Source organism: Coregonus clupeaformis, chromosome 19 (assembly GCF_020615455.1).
Source record: "Coregonus clupeaformis isolate EN_2021a chromosome 19, ASM2061545v1, whole genome shotgun sequence".
NCBI lineage: Eukaryota > Metazoa > Chordata > Actinopteri > Salmoniformes > Salmonidae > Coregonus > Coregonus clupeaformis.
This window is the reverse complement of record NC_059210.1, coordinates 14,762,289-14,783,232: the sequence shown is the minus strand read 5'-3', so window position 1 is coordinate 14,783,232 and position 20,944 is coordinate 14,762,289. Positions and strand designations below refer to the sequence as shown.

General features: G+C 46.8%; 1 protein-coding gene and 1 long non-coding RNA gene across 2 annotated transcripts in view; both read right to left on the bottom strand.

Annotated features, from left to right (window-relative positions):
- Positions 1–183: 183 nt before the first annotated feature.
- Positions 184–3,057, bottom strand: LOC121531593. Its single transcript, XR_005994166.2, has 2 exons — positions 958–3,057; positions 184–919 (listed from the first exon to the last, which is right to left on the bottom strand). It is a non-coding gene; the product is annotated as an uncharacterized LOC121531593 (long non-coding RNA).
- Positions 3,058–4,957: 1,900 nt separating this feature from the next.
- Positions 4,958–20,944, bottom strand: part of LOC121531591 (patatin-like phospholipase domain-containing protein 2) — a 44,080-nt gene continuing 28,093 nt past the window's right edge. The window contains exons 7-9 of the mRNA XM_045227104.1: positions 16,909–17,041; positions 8,632–8,754; positions 4,958–5,523 (exon numbers count right to left, since the gene is read on the bottom strand). Of these exons, the coding sequence (XP_045083039.1) occupies positions 5,142–5,523; positions 8,632–8,754; positions 16,909–17,041 (638 nt within the window). The 3' untranslated portion in view covers positions 4,958–5,141. The remainder of the gene's footprint in view (positions 5,524–8,631; positions 8,755–16,908; positions 17,042–20,944) is intronic.

Here is a 20,944-nt window from a genome sequence, read left to right as displayed (position 1 = left end):
CGAAAGTGAGCTGTTTATGCTGCATTTAACACATACTGTCACGTCAACAGTTGGCCCTTGAGAATCTATAACTGGAAAATATTATTTGAGAGGTCATGGAAAGTTAACCTTATATAATCTCCTATGACAAACATATTTTTTGCAATATTTTTTTGCAATATTTTTTGCAATAATACATCAAAGTCCAACTGAATTAGCATTTTATTTAAAGTAATTAAGACACTTAGAAATTCCAAGATTAGTAAACATTGTAAGCATTTATATTTATTTAAAAATCCAGACCATCATTTACTTAATTTCATCTGCAGTTAAAGCATATACTGTATGCAAGTGAATCATGCATATCATTCACTGGCACTTTCTTTGATTCCCTACAGTCGGATGGTGAACAATTTCCTCCAGTCAGAGAAGGTGAACCCACAGTAAGAAGCAGTCTAGCGTTGGAGATAACAACACCACAGCTGTTAGAGATACGTACTGCAGTCTGCAGTATTGACCAATGTGTGTGAGATAAGAAAATGATCTTGGCTAATAACAGACACATTTCTATTTTCAGTATTTCTCTCATGTGTTCATTCATGTAGTCTTTATTATATAGTATTCAGGTGCAGTAATACGTGGTGACGTGTGAAATGTATTCCCGTTGGATCTCATTGTACATCATTCCCTTTTCAGAGCCATGCTGATTGTTATTAAGACAGAATCAAGTGTCCGTGTACTAGTAATAGCAAAGTATTGTAATACTACTCTTATAAATATTAGCAAAAACAAGTTGACCTATACAAAGAGGTACAAAGAAACAGTACAATTGGTTCAGAATGAATACTGCATTGGTTGGCACATGCATTGCATAGAGTCCCTCATAGTCATTAGTCATCCATAGCTGTTTCCCCCCCCCTTTTAACGATGCCCTTGGCACCTTCTGTCCAGACAGCAGACTTGCTGGGCCCTTGGCACCTTCTGTCCAGACAGCAGACTTGCTGGGCCCTTGGCACCTTCTGTCCAGACAGCAGACTTGCTGGGTCCGTTCACTTGGCACCAAACATTTTAAAAAATACTCTGAAACGAAAAGTCCCAATGAGAAACGCTTGTTTGTTTCTGTTGTCTGTTTGAGAACGTTTTTGCGTCGGTGTGCCCTGCTGAACATGACCCTGTGTTTGAGTGGAGAGCGTCTGCTGACTGGCGTAACTTCATTCCATCAGAACACAAAAACACACTAAAAAAACTGTCCTGTGTTCATGTGTCCAGCCTGTGTGTGTTGGTGCATGGTTGATTGTTTATGCCTACATAATCACAACAGATAACTTAATTTTTTTTTAAAAAATCATGAATTCTTACCCTGCATCAATTGACATGCTTCTGAAAGTGGTATTGACACATCTGTTGTTCATTATATCATTTAGATTATTACATTATATTTAGGAATTTTCTCATGGTTTACTGTAAATAATTGATAAAAAAAAAAAAAGGAGGAAGATCCCAACTTCCCACTAATGAGCACTACCCTTCTGTATCTATGGCCCTGTCACACTGTACAGATTCTAGCTTAAAATACTGAATGTTTCTCTTAAATAGTTTAGACAGGAAATAAAAACATTCAAAACATAGCAATAGTAGAAACAGTAGGACTGGTTTCCCGGACAGATTAAGCCTAGTCCTGGACTAGATCATTCTCAGTGGAGATTCTACATTGAAAGAGCTTTTTAGTTCAGGGCTTGATCTGTCTGGGAAAACCGGTCCCAGAAGTCAGTAATGTAATCATCAAGCCTACCCCTCCCCTAACTCCTGTTCTAATCTAGAACGTTCAGTTTGGGTCATCAGAGTAGAGTCATCATCACGACTGGCCCATTCCTTTACGCTCCAAAGAAAAGGCAAAGGGCTTTAACAGTGATGTCATCATCACGACTGGCCCATTCCTTTACGCTCCAAAGAAAAGGCAAAGGGCTTTAACAGTGATGTCATCATCACGACTGGCCCATTCCTTTACGCTCCAAAGAAAAGGCAAAGGGCTTTAACAGTGATGTCATCATCACGACTGGCCCATTCCTTTACGCTCCAAAGAAAAGGCAAAGGGCTTTAACAGTGATGTCATCATCACGACTGGCCCATTCCTTTACGCTCCAAAGAAAAGGCAAAGGGCTTTAACAGTGATGTCATCATCACGACTGGCCCATTCCTTTACGCTCCAAAGAAAAGGCAAAGGGCTTTAACAGTGATGTCATCATCACAACTGGCCCATTCCTTTACGCTCCAAAGGAAAGGCAAAGGGCTTTAACAGTGATGTCATCATAATGACTCGATCAAAATAAGTTAGGGGGACAATCCCTTAGTCATCTTAATTACTTTTGTTAATAAGAAGTACATGTCAATATATAAGGCACGGTGTAAAATAGATGAGATCAGATGAGATCAGATGAGATCAGATGAGATCAGATGAGATCAGATGAGATCAGATGATGCACATTGGATGAAATGTCCTTGATAGGGATGCACATTTCGGTCAATTTTGCTGCCGACTAACTGACCCTCATTAACCGGTCAACAAATGGTAAAACATTTTCCAAACAGTAAAATGGAGTGACCAACAGAAAATACTATCAGAGATCTGTATATAATGACGAGATGCTTATGTTTCCGCCCTAACAAATGGGAGTCGTCCCAAGGCGGGAAGGCAGGCGACAAGCTTAGGCCCAAAATAAGCCCATAGAAATGCATTGGACTTATTTTGGACATATTGTTGGTGAGAGTGAAACCTCTCGCTTCGCCTCTTCCTCTCTGATACTATGCACGCATACAAGGACCGGACATTTTTCATTAAGAGTTTAAATGGGAACAATGGCAAGCCTATCGTTTTACAGTCAAAAGGCTACAACCTATTACGGAACATGCAACTCCTGTAATGAAGCAGCTAATAAAACATTTTCATTTTCAAACATTTGCCAAAATGCAATTTGCGGAAAACACAGTTCTAAACAGTGCACATATTGCGAGCAGTTCCAGATGTGACAGAGATGAAAATCTCAGTTAGAATCTCCGCTCACATTGCAAAGTGGGGGGGTGGGGGGGTGGGGGGGTGGGGTGTGGTGGGGGGGCGTGCTGAGAGTCAACGGTAGGCAGGCTATAATCTATGCATCCGAATGGCGAATGGGAGGCGCGCTTTATGTGTTGAGTTTGAGAAATAAAAATAGCTCCTTTTTAATCGTGGCCACCAAAGTTTTTAACACACGATTGCATTTAGAATAGTTATTTGTTGTGCAATGACTGGGCTTATAAAGGCAGGTCTCACTCGAGTAGCCACAGGAGCTAGTCTCTGTATGCTGTCTGACAGGTGATATTCCTCTCTAACTAGTCTCTGTATGCTGTCTGACAGGTGATATTCCTCTCTAACTAGTCTCTGTATGCTGTCTGACAGGTGATATTCCTCTCCTCTAACTAGTCTCTGTATGCTGTCTGACAGGTGATATTCCTCTCCTCTAACTAGTCTCTGTATGCTGTCTGACAGGTGATATTCCTCTCCTCTAACTAGTCTCTGTATGCTGTCTGACAGGTGATATTCCTCTCTAACTAGTCTCTGTATGCTGTCTGACAGGTGATATTCCTCTCCTCTAACTAGTCTCTGTATGCTGTCTGACAGGTGATATTCCTCTCCTCTAACTAGTCTCTGTATGCTGTCTGACAGGTGATATTCCCTCTCTAACTAGTCTCTGTATGCTGTCTGACAGGTGATATTCCTCTCCTCTAACTAGTCTCTGTATGCTGTCTGACAGGTGATATTCCTCTCCTCTAACTAGTCTCTGTATGCTGTCTGACAGGTGATATTCCTCTCTAACTAGTCTCTGTATGCTGTCTGACAGGTGATATTCCTCTCCTCTAACTAGTCTCTGTATGCTGTCTGACAGGTGATATTCCTCTCCTCTAACTAGTCTCTGTATGCTGTCTGACAGGTGATATTCCTCTCCTCTAACTAGTCTCTGTATGCTGTCTGACAGGTGATATTCCTCTCCTCTAACTAGTCTCTGTATGCTGTCTGACAGGTGATATTCCTCTCCTCTAACTAGTCTCTGTATGCTGTCTGACAGGTGATATTCCTCTCCTCTAACTAGTCTCTGTATGCTGTCTGACAGGTGATATTCCTCTCCTCTAACTAGTCTCTGTATGCTGTCTGACAGGTGATATTCCTCTCCTCTAACTAGTCTCTGTATGCTGTCTGACAGGTGATATTCCTCTCTCTAACTAGTTTCTGTATGCTGTCTGACAGGTGATATTCCTCTCCTCTAACTAGTCTCTGTATGCTGTCTGACAGGGTGATATTCCTCTCCTCTAACTAGTCTCTGTGTGCTGTCTGACAGGTGATATTCCTCTCCTCTAACTAGTTTCTGTATGCTGTCTGACAGGTGATATTCCTCTCCTCTAACTAGTCTCTGTATGCTGTCTGACAGGTGATATTCCTCTCCTCTAACTAGTCTCTGTATGCTGTCTGACAGGTGATATTCCTCTCTAACTAGTCTCTGTATGCTGTCTGACAGGTGATATTCCTCTCTAACTAGTCACATTGAGATGAGCTGAGATGATGCAGATCAGTGCATGGTTCCTGGGTGTCTCGGTATCTAGTCGGCATCCCCTGGGGAAGTGAGGGAGTAGAAATGCTACTGAAAGGCACTGTGTCACCGATGATGAGACAACACACATTGGTGTCCTGTCCTCGGGCCTCCCGAGTGGCGCAGTGGTCTAAGGCACTGCATCGCAGTGCTAGCTGTGCCACTAGAGATCCTGGTTCGAATCCAGGCTCTGTCGTAGCCGGCCGCGACCGGGAGACCCATGGGGCGGCGCACAATTGGCCCAGCGTCGTCCAGGGTAGGGGAGGGAATGGCCGGCAGGGATGTAGCTCAGTTGGTAGAGCATGGCGTTTGCAACGCCAGGGTTGTGGGTTTGATTCCCACCGGGGGCCAGTATAAAAAATAATGTATGCACTCACTAACTGTAAGTCGCTCTGGATAAGAGCGTCTGCTAAATGACGTAAATGTAAATGTCCTTGAAGGTGCCTACCTGGGTGTCTTAAGAGCTAGTTTTTAGAATCTCTGTAATACTAATCGTCATCCCCAGCGGCCCTCAGAGTCTCCTAAATGGAATACATTATATTACTATAGTGAGGCTGGAAGAGATGCAGTAGAGTTGTGGTTTTCACTGAGCCTCCTCATCATCAGCCCCATCCCCTCCACCTCCTCTGGGTCTACGATGGGGGCTGTAGGGGCCAGGGCTGGTCTTGGCCCTCCTTCCCCAGCTCTGGTGGACCCTCCTGGGCCTGGGGTCCCTCCTGTGGGACCCCCGGTGTAGAAGGAGCCCCGGAGGTCCAGGTTGACACAGAAGGAGCCCGGAAGCAGCTGCCTCTGGTATTGGTCCAGACGGCTGATAATATCCAGGACAGAGGAGCTGCCTCCACTAACCCAGCCAGGGAGCAGGCCGGCAGGGAGGAGCTGGGCAGGCAGGGACTGGCAGTGATGTAGCTCCAACTGGTAGGAAAACCTAGAGAGAGGGAAGCATAGAGAGAGGGGGAGAGAGAGAGGGGGGAGAGAGAGAGAGGGGGGAGAGAGAGATAGAAAGAGAGAGAGAGAGAGAGAGAGAGAGAGAGAGGCATAGAGAGAGGGGGAGAGAGAAAGGGGAGAGAGAGAGAGAGAGAGAGAGAGAGAAAGGGAGAGAGAGAGAGAGAGAGAGAGAGAGAGAGAGAGGCATAGAGAGAGGGGGAGAGCGAAAGGGGAGAGAGAGAGAGAGAGAGAGAGAGAGAGAGAGAGAGAGAGAGAGAGAGAGAGAGAGAGAGAGAGAGAGAGAGAGAGAGAGAGAGAGAGAGAGAGAGAGAGAGAGAGAGAGAGAGAGAGAGAGAGAGAGAGAGAGAGAGAGAGAGAGAGAGAGAGAGAGAGAGAGAGAGAGAGAGAGAGAGAGAGGGAGAGAGAGGGATAGAAAGAGAGAGAGAGAGAGAGAGAGAGAGAGAGAGAGAGAGAGAGAGAGAGGGAGAGAGAGAGAGAGAGAGAGAGAGAGAGAGAGAGAGAGAGAGAGAGAGAGAGAGAGAGAGAGAGAGAGAGAGAGAGAGAGAGAGAGAGAGAGAGAGAGAGAGAGAGAGGCAGAGAGAGAGGGGGAGAGCGAAAGGGGAGAGAGAGAGAGAGAGAGAGAGAGAGAGAGAGAGAGAGAGAGAGAGAGAGAGAGAGAGAGAGAGAGAGAGAGAGAGAGAGAGAGAGAGAGAGAGAGAGAGAGAGAGAGAGAGAGAGAGAGAGAGAGAGAGAGGGAGAGAGAGAGAGAGAGAGAGAGAGAGAGAGAGAGAGAGAGAGAGAGAGAGAGAGAGAGAGAGAGAGAGAGAGAGGGAGAGAGAGAGAGAGAGAGAGAGAGAGAGAGAGAGAGAGAGAGAGAGAGAGAGAGAGAGAGAGAGAGAGAGAGAGAGGGAGAGAGAGAGAGAGAGAGAGAGAGAGAGAGAGAGAGAGAGAGAGGGGAGAGAGAGACAGAGAGAGAGAGAGAGAGAGAGAGAGAGAGAGAGAGAGAGAGGAGAGAGAGGGAGAGAGAGAGAGGAGAGAGAGAGAGAGAGAGAGAGAGAGAGAGGAGAGAGAGAGAGAGAAGGGGGGAGAGAGAGACAGAGAGAGAGAGAGAGAGAGAGAGAGAGAGAGAGAGAGAGAGAGAGAGAGAGAGAGAGAGAGAGAGAGAGAGAGAGAGACTCATTACATTATGAGGGCATTAAGGCTTAAAGAGTGTGTAGGAACCTAGAGGGATAAGGTAGACATTATGAGGGCATTAAGGCTTAAAGTGTGTGTAGGAACCTAGAGGGATAAGATAGACATTATGAGGGCATTAAGGCTTAAAGAGTGTGTAGGAACCTAGAGGGATAAGGTAGACATTATGAGGGCATTAAGGCTTAAAGTGTGTGTAGAACCTAGAGGGATAAGGTAGACATTATGAGGGCATTAAGGCTTAAAGAGTGTGTAGGAACCTAGAGGGATAAGGTAGACATTATGAGGGCATTAAGGCTTAAAGAGTGTGTAGGAACCTAGAGGGATAAGGTAGACATTATGAGGGCATTAAGGCTTAAAGAGTTTGTAGGAACCTAGAGGGATAAGATAGACATTATGAGGGCATTAAGGCTTAAAGAGTGTGTAGGAACCTAGAGGGATAAGGTAGACATTATGAGGGCATTAAGGCTTAAAGAGTGTGTAGGAACCTAGAGGGATAAGGTAGACATTATGAGGGCATTAAGGCTTAAAGAGTGTGTAGGAACCTAGAGGGATAAGGTAGACATTATGAGGGCATTAAGGATTAAAGAGTGTGTAGGAACCTAGAGGGATAAGGTAGACATTATGAGGGCATTAAGGCTTAAAGAGTGTGTAGGAACCTAGAGGGATAAGGTAGACATTAGAGGGCATTAAGGCTTAAAGAGTGTGTAGGAACCTAGAGGGATAAGGTAGACATTATGAGGGCATTAAGGCTTAAAGAGTGTGTAGGAACCTAGAGGGATAAGATAAAGAGTGTGTAGGAACCTAGAGGGATAAGGTAGACATTATGAGGGCATTAAGGCTTAAAGAGTGTGTAGGAACCTAGAGGGATAAGGTAGACATTAGAGGGCATTAAGGCATAAAGAGTGTGTAGGAACCTAGAGGGATAAGGTAGACATTAGAGGGCATTAAGGCTTAAAGAGTGTGTAGGAACCTAGAGGGATAAGGTAGACATTATGAGGGCATTAAGGCTAAAGAGTGTGTAGGAACCTAGAGGGATAAGGTAGACATTATGAGGGCATTAAGGCTAAAGAGTGTGTAGGAACCTAGAGGGATAAGGTAGACATTATGAGGGCATTAAGGCGTAAAGAGTGTGTAGGAACCTAGAGGGATAAGGTAGACATTAGAGGGCATTAAGGCGTAAAGAGTGTGTAGGAACCTAGAGGGATAAGATAGACATTATGAGGGCATTAAGGCTAAAGAGTGTGTAGGAACCTAGAGGGATAAGGTAGACATTATGAGGGCATTAAGGCTTAAAGAGTGTGTCGGATCCTAGAGGGATAAGGTAGACATTAGAGGGCATTAAGGCTAAAGAGTGTGTCGGATCCTAGAGGGATAAGGTAGACATTAGAGGGCATTAAGGCTAAAGAGTGTGTAGGAACCTAGAGGGATAAGGTAGACATTAGAGGGCATTAAGGCGTAAAGAGTGTGTAGGATCCTAGAGGGATAAGGTAAACATTATGAGGACTTACAGAAAGTGAGTTTTTTGTGTTTGTGAAAATCTATACAAGATGAGTAGGAGGGTGTCAGGCTCCCACTCCACTTTGCTTTTTTTGGTGTATTTTAGTTTTAACTGTTACTTTGTTTGCTCAAAATATTATATTAGAGCTACAATTTTATCATATTTTATTAATTGAGCTTTTACTTTCTTTGTACTATTTTATTCACTTAATTACTGTCTTATTGTTGTTGCATTGTTGACCTGCAAGGAAGCATTTCACTGCACTGTGTACTAATAAACAACTTCAACTAATGTGGACAAACTGTAAGTTGAAAATGTGGAAAATGTCTGTCTGTCTATTTGTTTGTCTGTGTTTCAGTGTGTGTGTGTGTGTGTGTGTGTGTGTGTGTGTGTGTGTGTGTGTGTGTGTGTGCTTCTCACTTTGCAGAGACCCTGTTGGACACAGACTTGGTGGCCCGTGTCACAGCACACTGTAGCATCTTAACCATCTGTTCTCCAATCCATCCCACATCCTCCTGCACATCAGGCAGCCATTCTAACAGTCTGGGAGGAGAGAGAGGGCTTTAGAAATATACCATGATAATATTAATAATAATAATATTAATAATAATAATAATAATAATAATAATAATAAGCCGTTCTAAAAGTCTGGGAGAAGAAAGAGGGCTTTAGTAATATATCATAATAATAGTAATAATAATAATGAGCAGACTCCAGGGTATAGGGTCTAGTCTTACCTAACAGTCATGGACAGAGCAGACTCCAGGGTATAGGGTCTAGTCTTGCCTAACAGTCATGGACAGAGCAGACTCCAGGGTATAGGGTCTAGTCTTACCTAACAGTCATGGACAGAGCAGACTCCAGGGTATAGGGTCTAGTCTTGCCTAACAGTCATGGACAGAGCAGACTCCAGGGTATAGGGTCTAGTCTTACCTAACAGTCATGGACAGAGCAGACTCCAGGGTATAGGGTCTAGTCTTACCTAACAGTCATGGACAGAGCAGACTCCAGGGTATAGGGTCTAGTCTTACCTAACAGTCATGGACAGAGCAGACTCCAGGGTATAGGGTCTAGTCTTACCTAACAGTCATGGACAGAGCAGACTCCAGGGTATAGGGTCTAGTCTTACCTAACAGTCATGGACAGAGCAGACTCCAGGGTATAGGGTCTAGTCTTACCTAACAGTCATGGACAGAGCAGACTCCAGGGTATAGGGTCTAGTCTTACCTAACAGTCATGGACAGAGCAGACTCCAGGGTATAGGGTCTAGTCTTACCTAACAGTCATGGACAGAGCAGACTCCAGGGTATAGGGTCTAGTCTTACCTAACAGTCATGGACAGAGCAGACTCCAGGGTATAGGGTCTAGTCTTACCTAACAGTCATGGACAGAGCAGACTCCAGGGTATAGGGTCTAGTCTTACCTAACAGTCATGGACAGAGCAGACTCCAGGGTATAGGGTCTAGTCTTACCTAACAGTCATGGACAGAGCAGACTCCAGGGTATAGGGTCTAGTCTTACCTAACAGTCATGGACAGAGCAGACTCCAGGGTATAGGGTCTAGTCTTACCTAACAGTCATGGACAGAGCAGACTCCAGGGTATAGGGTATAGGGTCTAGTCTTACCTAACAGTCATGGACAGAGCAGACTCCAGGGGGAGGGTCTAGTCTTACCTAACAGTCATGGACAGAACAGACTCCAGGGTATAGGGTCTAGTCTTACCTAACAGTCATGGACAGAGCAGACTCCAGGGTATAGGGTCTAGTCTTACCTAACAGTCATGGACAGAGCAGACTCCAGGGTATAGGGTCTAGTCTTACCTAACAGTCATGGACAGAGCAGACTCCAGGGTATAGGGTCTAGTCTTACCTAACAGTCATGGACAGAGCAGACTCCAGGGTATAGGGTCTAGTCTTACCTAACAGTCATGGACAGAGCAGACTCCAGGGTATAGGGTCTAGTCTTACCTAACAGTCATGGACAGAGCAGACTCCAGGGTATAGGGTCTAGTCTTACCTAACAGTCATGGACAGAGCAGACTCCAGGGTATAGGGTCTAGTCTTACCTAACAGTCATGGACAGAGCAGACTCCAGGGTATAGGGTCTAGTCTTACCTAACAGTCATGGACAGAGCAGACTCCAGGGTATAGGGTCTAGTCTTACCTAACAGTCATGGACAGAGCAGACTCCAGGGTATAGGGTCTAGTCTTACCTAACAGTCATGGACAGAGCAGACTCCAGGGTATAGGGTCTAGTCTTACCTAACAGTCATGGACAGAGCAGACTCCAGGGTATAGGGTCTAGTCTTACCTAACAGTCATGGACAGAGCAGACTCCAGGGTATAGGGTCTAGTCTTACCTAACAGTCATGGACAGAGCAGACTCCAGGGTATAGGGTCTAGTCTTACCTAACAGTCATGGACAGAGCAGACTCCAGGGTATAGGGTCTAGTCTTACCTAACAGTCATGGACAGAGCAGACTCCAGGGTATAGGGTCTAGTCTTACCTAACAGTCATGGACAGAGCAGACTCCAGGGTATAGGGTCTAGTCTTACCTAACAGTCATGGACAGAGCAGACTCCAGGGTATAGGGTCTAGTCTTACCTAACAGTCATGGACAGAGCAGACTCCAGGGTATAGGGTATAGGGTCTAGTCTTACCTAACAGTCATGGACAGAGCAGACTCCAGGGGGAGGGTCTAGTCTTACCTAACAGTCATGGACAGAACAGACTCCAGGGTATAGGGTCTAGTCTTACCTAACAGTCATGGACAGAGCAGACTCCAGGGTATAGGGTCTAGTCTTACCTAACAGTCATGGACAGAGCAGACTCCAGGGTATAGGGTCTAGTCTTACCTAACAGTCATGGACAGAGCAGACTCCAGGGTATAGGGTCTAGTCTTACCTAACAGTCATGGATAGAGCAGACTCGGTATAGGGTCTAGTCTTACCTAACAGTCATGGACAGAGCAGACTCCAGGGGAGGGTCTAGTCTTACCTAACAGTCATGGACAGAGCAGACTCCAGGGTATAGGATCTAGTCTTACCTAACAGTCATGGACAGAGCAGACTCCAGGGTATAGGGTCTAGTCTTACCTAACAGTCATGGACAGAGCAGACTCCAGGGTATAGGGTCTAGTCTTACCTAACAGTCATGGACAGAGCAGACTCCAGGGTATAGGGTCTAGTCTTACCTAACAGTCATGGACAGAGCAGACTCCAGGGTATAGGGTCTAGTCTTACCTAACAGTCATGGACAGAGCAGACTCCAGGGGGAGGGTCTAGTCTTACCTAACAGTCATGGACAGAGCAGACTCCAGGGTATAGGGTCTAGTCTTACCTAACAGTCATGGACAGAGCAGACTCCAGGGTATAGGGTATAGGGTCTAGTCTTACCTAACAGTCATGGACAGAGCAGACTCCAGGGTATAGGGTCTAGTCTTACCTAACAGTCATGGACAGAGCAGACTCCAGGGTATAGGGTCTAGTCTTACCTAACATCATGGACAGAGCAGACTCCAGGGTATAGGGTCTAGTCTTACCTAACAGTCATGGACAGAGCAGACTCCAGGGTATAGGGTCTAGTCTTACCTAACAGTCATGGACAGAGCAGACTCCAGGGTATAGGGTCTAGTCTTACCTAACAGTCATGGACAGAGCAGACTCCAGGGTATAGGGTCTAGTCTTTCCTAACAGTCATGGACATAGCAGACTCCAGGGTATAGGGTCTAGTCTTACCTAACAGTCATGGACAGAGCAGACTCCAGGGTATAGGGTCTAGTCTTACCTAACAGTCATGGACAGAGCAGACTCCAGGGTATAGGGTCTAGTCTTACCTAACAGTCATAGATAGAGCAGACTCCAGGGTATAGGGTCTAGTCTTACCTAACAGTCATGGACAGAGCAGACTCCAGGGTATAGGGTCTAGTCTTACCTAACAGTCATGGACAGAGCAGACTCCAGGGTATAGGGTCTAGTCTTACCTAACAGTCATGGACAGAGCAGACTCCAGGGTATAGGGTCTAGTCTTACCTAACAGTCATGGACAGAGCAGACTCCAGGGTATAGGGTCTAGTCTTACCTAACAGTCATGGACAGAGCAGACTCCAGGGTATAGGGTCTAGTCTTACCTAACAGTCATGGACAGAGCAGACTCCAGGGTATAGGGTCTAGTCTTACCTAACAGTCATGGACAGAGCAGACTCCAGGGTATAGGGTCTAGTCTTACCTAACAGTCATGGACAGAGCAGACTCCAGGGTATAGGGTCTAGTCTTACCTAACAGTCATGGACAGAGCAGACTCCAGGGTATAGGGTCTAGTCTTACCTAACAGTCATGGACAGAGCAGACTCCAGGGTATAGGGTCTAGTCTTACCTAACAGTCATGGACAGAGCAGACTCCAGGGTATAGGGTATAGGGTCTAGTCTTACCTAACAGTCATGGACAGAGCAGACTCCAGGGGGAGGGTCTAGTCTTACCTAACAGTCATGGACAGAACAGACTCCAGGGTATAGGGTCTAGTCTTACCTAACAGTCATGGACAGAGCAGACTCCAGGGTTTAGGGTCTAGTCTTACCTAACAGTCATGGACAGAGCAGACTCCAGGGTATAGGGTCTAGTCTTACCTAACAGTCATGGACAGAGCAGACTCCAGGGTATAGGGTCTAGTCTTACCTAACAGTCATGGATAGAGCAGACTCGGTATAGGGTCTAGTCTTACCTAACAGTCATGGACAGAGCAGACTCCAGGGGGAGGGTCTAGTCTTACCTAACAGTCATGGACAGAGCAGACTCCAGGGTATAGGATCTAGTCTTACCTAACAGTCATGGACAGAGCAGACTCCAGGGTATAGGGTCTAGTCTTACCTAACAGTCATGGACAGAGCAGACTCCAGGGTATAGGGTCTAGTCTTACCTAACAGTCATGGACAGAGCAGACTCCAGGGTATAGGGTCTAGTCTTACCTAACAGTCATGGACAGAGCAGACTCCAGGGTATAGGGTCTAGTCTTACCTAACAGTCATGGACAGAGCAGACTCCAGGGTATAGGGTAGTCTTACCTAACAGTCATGGACAGAGCAGACTCCAGGGTATAGGGTCTAGTCTTACCTAACAGTCATGGACAGAGCAGACTCCAGGGTATAGGGTCTAGTCTTACCTAACAGTCATGGACAGAGCAGACTCCAGGGTATAGGGTCTAGTCTTACCTAACAGTCATGGACAGAGCAGACTCCAGGGGAGGGTCTAGTCTTACCTAACAGTCATGGACAGAGCAGACTCCAGGGTATAGGATCTAGTCTTACCTAACAGTCATGGACAGAGCAGACTCCAGGGTATAGGGTCTAGTCTTACCTAACAGTCATGGACAGAGCAGACTCCAGGGTATAGGGTCTAGTCTTACCTAACAGTCATGGACAGAGCAGACTCCAGGGTATAGGGTCTAGTCTTACCTAACAGTCATGGACAGAGCAGACTCCAGGGTATAGGGTCTAGTCTTACCTAACAGTCATGGACAGAGCAGACTCCAGGGGGGAGGGTCTAGTCTTACCTAACAGTCATGGACAGAGCAGACTCCAGGGTATAGGGTCTAGTCTTACCTAACAGTCATGGACAGAGCAGACTCCAGGGTATAGGGTAGGGTCTAGTCTTACCTAACAGTCATGGACAGAGCAGACTCCAGGGTATAGGGTCTAGTCTTACCTAACAGTCATGGACAGAGCAGACTCCAGGGTATAGGGTCTAGTCTTACCTAACAGTCATGGACAGAGCAGACTCCAGGGTATAGGGTCTAGTCTTACCTAACAGTCATGGACAGAGCAGACTCCAGGGTATAGGGTCTAGTCTTACCTAACAGTCATGGACAGAGCAGACTCCAGGGTATAGGGTCTAGTCTTACCTAACAGTCATGGACAGAGCAGACTCCAGGGTATAGGGTCTAGTCTTTCCTAACAGTCATGGACATAGCAGACTCCAGGGTATAGGGTCTAGTCTTACCTAACAGTCATGGACAGAGCAGACTCCAGGGTATAGGGTCTAGTCTTACCTAACAGTCATGGACAGAGCAGACTCCAGGGTATAGGGTCTAGTCTTACCTAACAGTCATGGACAGAGCAGACTCCAGGGTATAGGGTCTAGTCTTACCTAACAGTCATGGACAGAGCAGACTCCAGGGTATAGGGTCTAGTCTTACCTAACAGTCATGGACAGAGCAGACTCCAGGGTATAGGGTCTAGTCTTACCTAACAGTCATGGACAGAGCAGACTCCAGGGTATAGGGTCTAGTCTTACCTAACAGTCATGGACAGAGCAGACTCCAGGGTATAGGGTCTAGTCTTACCTAACAGTCATGGACAGAGCAGACTCCAGGGTATAGGGTCTAGTCTTACCTAACAGTCATGGACAGAGCAGACTCCAGGGTATAGGGTCTAGTCTTACCTAACAGTCATGGACAGAGCAGACTCCAGGGTATAGGGTCTAGTCTTACCTAACAGTCATGGACAGAGCAGACTCCAGGGTATAGGGTCTAGTCTTACCTAACAGTCATGGACAGAGCAGACTCCAGGGTATAGGGTATAGGGTCTAGTCTTACCTAACAGTCATGGACAGAGCAGACTCCAGGGGGAGGGTCTAGTCTTACCTAACAGTCATGGACAGAACAGACTCCAGGGTATAGGGTCTAGTCTTACCTAACAGTCATGGACAGAGCAGACTCCAGGGTTTAGGGTCTAGTCTTACCTAACAGTCATGGACAGAGCAGACTCCAGGGTATAGGGTCTAGTCTTACCTAACAGTCATGGACAGAGCAGACTCCAGGGTATAGGGTCTAGTCTTACCTAACAGTCATGGATAGAGCAGACTCGGTATAGGGTCTAGTCTTACCTAACAGTCATGGACAGAGCAGACTCCAGGGGAGGGTCTAGTCTTACCTAACAGTCATGGACAGAGCAGACTCCAGGGTATAGGATCTAGTCTTACCTAACAGTCATGGACAGAGCAGACTCCAGGGTATAGGGTCTAGTCTTACCTAACAGTCATGGACAGAGCAGACTCCAGGGTATAGGGTCTAGTCTTACCTAACAGTCATGGACAGAGCAGACTCCAGGGTATAGGGTCTAGTCTTACCTAACAGTCATGGACAGAGCAGACTCCAGGGTATAGGGTCTAGTCTTACCTAACAGTCATGGACAGAGCAGACTCCAGGGGGAGAGTCTTACCTAACAGTCATGGACAGAGCAGACTCCAGGGTATAGGGTCTAGTCTTACCTAACAGTCATGGACAGAGCAGACTCCAGGGTATAGGGTCTAGTCTTACCTAACAGTCATGGACAGAGCAGACTCCAGGGTATAGGGTATAGGGTCTAGTCTTACCTAACAGTCATGGACAGAGCAGACTCCAGGGTATAGGGTCTAGTCTTACCTAACAGTCATGGACAGAGCAGACTCCAGGGTATAGGGTCTAGTCTTACCTAACAGTCATGGACAGAGCAGACTCCAGGGTATAGGGTCTAGTCTTACCTAACAGTCATGGACAGAGCAGACTCCAGGGTATAGGGTCTAGTCTTACCTAACAGTCATGGACAGAGCAGACTCCAGGGTATAGGGTCTAGTCTTACCTAACAGTCATGGACAGAGCAGACTCCAGGGTATAGGGTCTAGTCTTACCTAACAGTCATGGACAGAGCAGACTCCAGGGGGAGGGTATAGGGTCTAGTCTTACCTAACAGTCATGGACAGAGCAGACTCCAGGGGGAGGGTCTAGTCTTACCTAACAGTCATGGACAGAGCAGACTCCAGGGTATAGGGTCTAGTCTTACCTAACAGTCATGGACAGAGCAGACTCCAGGGTATAGGGTCTAGTCTTACCTAACAGTCATGGACAGAGCAGACTCCAGGGTATAGGGTCTAGTCTTACCTAACAGTCATGGACAGAGCAGACTCCAGGGTATAGGGTCTAGTCTTACCTAACAGTCATGGACAGAGCAGACTCCAGGGTATAGGGTCTAGTCTTACCTAACAGTCATGGACAGAGCAGACTCCAGGGTATAGGGTCTAGTCTTACCTAACAGTCATGGACAGAGCAGACTCCAGGGTATAGGGTCTAGTCTTACCTAACAGTCATGGACAGAGCAGACTCCAGGGTATAGGGTCTAGTCTTACCTAGCAGTCATGGACAGAGCAGACTCCAGGGTATAGGGTCTAGTCTTACCTAACAGTCATGGACAGAGCAGACTCCAGGGTATAGGGTCTAGTCTTACCTAACAGTCATGGACAGAGCAGACTCCAGGGTATAGGGTCTAGTCTTACCTAACAGTCATGGACAGAGCAGACTCCAGGGTATAGGGTCTAGTCTTACCTAACAGTCATGGACAGAGCAGACTCCAGGGTATAGGGTCTAGTCTTACCTAACAGTCATGGACAGAGCAGACTCCAGGGTATAGGGTCTAGTCTTACCTAACAGTCATGGACAGAGCAGACTCCAGGGTCTAGGGTCTAGTCTTACCTAACAGTCATGGACAGAGCAGACTCCAGGGTATAGGGTCTAGTCTTACCTAACAGTCATGGACAGAGCAGACTCCAGGGTATAGGGTCTAGTCTTACCTAACAGTCATGGACAGAGCAGACTCCAGGGTATAGGGTCTAGTCTTACCTAACAGTCATGGACAGAGCAGACTCCAGGGTATAGGGTCTAGTCTTACCTAACAGTCATGGACAGAGCAGACTCCAGGGGGAGGGTATAGGGAAGCATCATAGTCGTCACCATCCTGACTGGCAGCAGGTTGCTTAGCGACTGGCCCAGACTGTATCTCTCCTTGCAGGCTTCCACCAGAGCTACAGAGAGAGACAGAGAGAAAAGAGAACACTTAGAACACTCTAGAACCAGAGCTACAGAGAGAGACAGAGAGAACACTTAGAACACTCTAGAACCAGAGCTACAGAGAGAGACAGAGAGAAGAGAGAACACTTAGAACACTCTAGAACCAGCGCTACAGAGAGAGACAGAGAGAAGAGAGAACACTTAGAACACTCTAGAACCAGAGCTATAGAGAGAGACAGAGAGAAGAGAGAACACTTAGAACACTCTAGAACCAGAGCTACAGAGAGAGACAGAGAGAAGAGAGAACACTTAGAACACTCTAGAACCAGAGCTACAGAGTGAGACAGAGAGAAGAGAGAACACTTAGAACACTCTAGAACCAGAGCTACAGAGTGAGACAGAGAGAAGAGAGAACACTTAGAACACTCTAGAACCAGAGCTACAGAGAGAGACAGAGAGAAGAGAGAACACTTAGAACACTCAAAACACTCCCTGAATACACAGCATGCTACAATACACCTCCAGAGTTACAGAGAGAACCAAGAGAACAGAGGTAGAGACAGGCAAGAGTACAATTCACTCACTAAAAACATTCCCTAAACACATGAGAGAGTTACAGAAGGAGGCAGAGAGAACAACTCACTCACTAAAAACATTACCTAAATATATGAGTAGGGCTGTCCCTGACAAAATAAAATCTTGTTGGACCGAGAGTTGTCTGTTGGTCAACATAAACGTGTATTTTTCCCATATATGTTTGAATAAAACTATATGTAGGCTACTGAGCTTGTCTGATGCTGTCACGCCCTGACTCTAGGGACTTGTATTGGTTGAGTCAGGGTGTGTATTTTCTGTGTTGGGTTTGTCTATGTTAGTTTCTAGATCGTTTAGATCTATGTTGGCCAGGGTGGTTCCCAATCAGAGGCAGCTGTAGCTCGTTGTCTCTGATTGGGGACCATACTTAGGTAGCCTGTTGGCACTAGTGGGGTGTGGGATCTTGTTCCGTGTGAGGTATGTTATTTGTCTACCTTGGACGTCACGTTTCGTTTGTTGTTTTGGTTGTGCGTTTATTTCATGAAATAAATATGAATGCATATCACGCTGCGCCTTGGTCCTTCTCGTTCATGAACGATCGTGACAGATGCTTTAAGCACTGCGATTGAAAATGAAGACGCACAAAATACTAAAGAGGGAGCCAGAGATCAATATAGCCTAACAGGAAGGAAGAAACCTGTTCCCGACTCTCTTCCTCCCGCTGCTCCTGGCCTTCGCAGATTCTGCCCTTTAAGCTCCTGAAGTGGCCGGTAGTAGGCTACACCAGCGGTCGGTTTTCCTTTTCCATTCGGAGCGCCAAGTTACCGTACCATTTCTACAGTTATGGTTTTCATATGCACATTTTCGTGGAAAACCAGTTTCATTTCATTTATAATAAAGTCTTCATATCTCAACATCAATGTCATGTGGTTAATCTAAATTCAATTTAAATGAAAATGATACAAATCTAAATGTAACTTCCATTGCCGTTGCCAACTATGTAAAAATAGCCTCCATAAAGCCAACAAATAAAAACATTGCAGCCTGCAGGTAGAAAATATCCTGATAAATCACATTGGCAATGCAGGCCTGTCTGCAAGGAACTTGAAACATTGTATCAACTATTAACTTGGTCCAGCCTGAAGCTGGTGCTAGCAAACTTGCAACATTGTATAAAATATTCTGGGCCCTCAGAGTTTCCCGAGCCAGTGAGCTCCAGACAGAGATACACAGCTGTAGGCTATTTGCGTAAGGGATAAGAAGTTATCAGGTAGGCCTATTTTATGACGTTTCCACTGGATCAGAGCATTATATTTTTTTCCCCTTTCATGCTGAGTGGTTATTGAAAGGGAGAGAACTGGAAAGATGTGAGCTACAGAGAGAGCTACAGAGAGAGCTATAGAGAGAGAGAGAGCTACAGAGGGAGACAGGGGGAGCTACAGAGGGAGCTACAGAGGGAGATACAGAGGGAGCTACAGAGGGAGACAGGGGGAGCTACAGAGAGAGCTACAGAGAGAGATACAGAGAGAGCTACAGAGAGAGCTACAGAGGGAGACAGAGGGAGACAGAGGGAGCTACAGAGAGAGCTACAGAGGGAGACAGAGGGAGATACAGAGAGAGCTAGAGGGAGCTACAGAGAGAGCTACAGAGAGAGCTACAGAGAGAGCTACAGAGGGAGCTACAGAGGGAGCTACAGAGGGAGAGAGCAACAGAGGGAGACAGCGGGAGGTGCAGAGAGAGCTACAGAGAGCTACAGAGAAAGCTACAGAGGGAGACAGAGGGAGCTACAGAGAGAGCTACAGAGGGAGCTACAGAGGGAGCTACAGAGAGAGCTAGAGAAAGCTACAGAGGGAGACAGAGGGAACTACAGAGAGAGCTACAGAGGGAGATACAGAGGGAGCTACAGAGAGAGAGACAGAGAGAGCTACAGAGGGAGATACAGAGGGAGAGAGCTACAGAGGGAGACAGCGGGAGGTGCAGAGAGATACAGAGAGAGCTACAGAGAGAGCTACAGAGGGAGCTACAGAGGGAGCTACAGAGAGAGCTACAGAGAGAGCTACAGAGAGAGCTACAGAGGGAGCTACAGAGAGAGCTACAGAGGGAGCTACAGAGAGAGCTACAGAGAGAGAGACAGAGAGAGCTACAGTGGGAGCTACAGAGGGAGCTACAGAGAGAGCTACAGAGGGAGCTACAGAAGGAGCTACAGAGAGAGCTACAGAGAGAGATACAGAGAGAGACAGAGAGAGCTACAGAGGGAGCTACAGAGGGAGCTACAGAGAGAGCTACAGAGAGATACAGAGAGAGCTACAGAGAGAGCTACAGAGAGAGATACAGAGGGAGGCAGAGGGAGACAGAGGGAGCTACAGAGAGAGATACAGAGGGAGACAGAGGGAGCTACAGAGGGAGCTACAGAGGGAGATACAGAGAGAGCTAGAGGGAGCTACAGAGAGAGACAGAGGGAGACAGAGGGAGCTACAGAGGGAGCTACAGAGAGAGATACAGAGAGAGCTACAGAGAGAGCTACAGAGAGAGCTACAGAGGGAGCTACAGAGAGAGCTACAGAGGGAGATACAGAGGGAGATACAGAGAGAGCTACAGAGAAAGCTACAGAGGGAGACAGAGGGAGCTACAGAGAGAGATACAGAGGGAGCTACAGAGGGAGCTACAGAGAGAGAGACAGAGAGAGCTACAGAGGGAGCTACAGAGGGAGAGAGCTACAGAGGGAGACAGCGGGAGGTGCAGAGAGATACAGAGAGAGCTACAGAGAGAGCTACAGAGGGAGATACAGAGAGAGCTACAGAGGGAGCTACAGAGAGAGCTACAGAGAGAGCTACAGAGGGAGCTACAGAGAGAGCTACAGAGGGAGCTACAGAGAGAGCTACAGAGAGAGAGACAGAGAGAGCTACAGTGGGAGCTACAGAGGGAGCTACAGAGAGAGCTACAGAGGGAGCTACAGAAGGAGCTACAGAGAGAGCTACAGAGAGAGATACAGAGAGAGACAGAGAGAGCTACAGAGGGAGCTACAGAGGGAGCTACAGAGAGAGCTACAGAGGGAGACAGAGGGAGACAGAGGGAGCTACAGAGGGAGCTACAGAGAGAGCTACAGAGGGAGCTACAGAGGGAGCTACAGAGAGAGATACAGAGAGAGACAGAGGGAGCTACAGAGAGAGCTACAGAGAGAGATACAGAGAGAGCTACAGAGGGAGCTACAGAGGGAGCTACAGAGAGAGATACAGAGAGAGACAGAGGGAGCTACAGAGAGAGCTACAGAGAGAGATACAGAGAGAGCTACAGAGGGAGACAGAGGGAGACAGAGGGAGCTACAGAGAGAGCTACAGAGGGAGACAGAGGGAGCTACAGAGGGAGATACAGAGGGAAATACA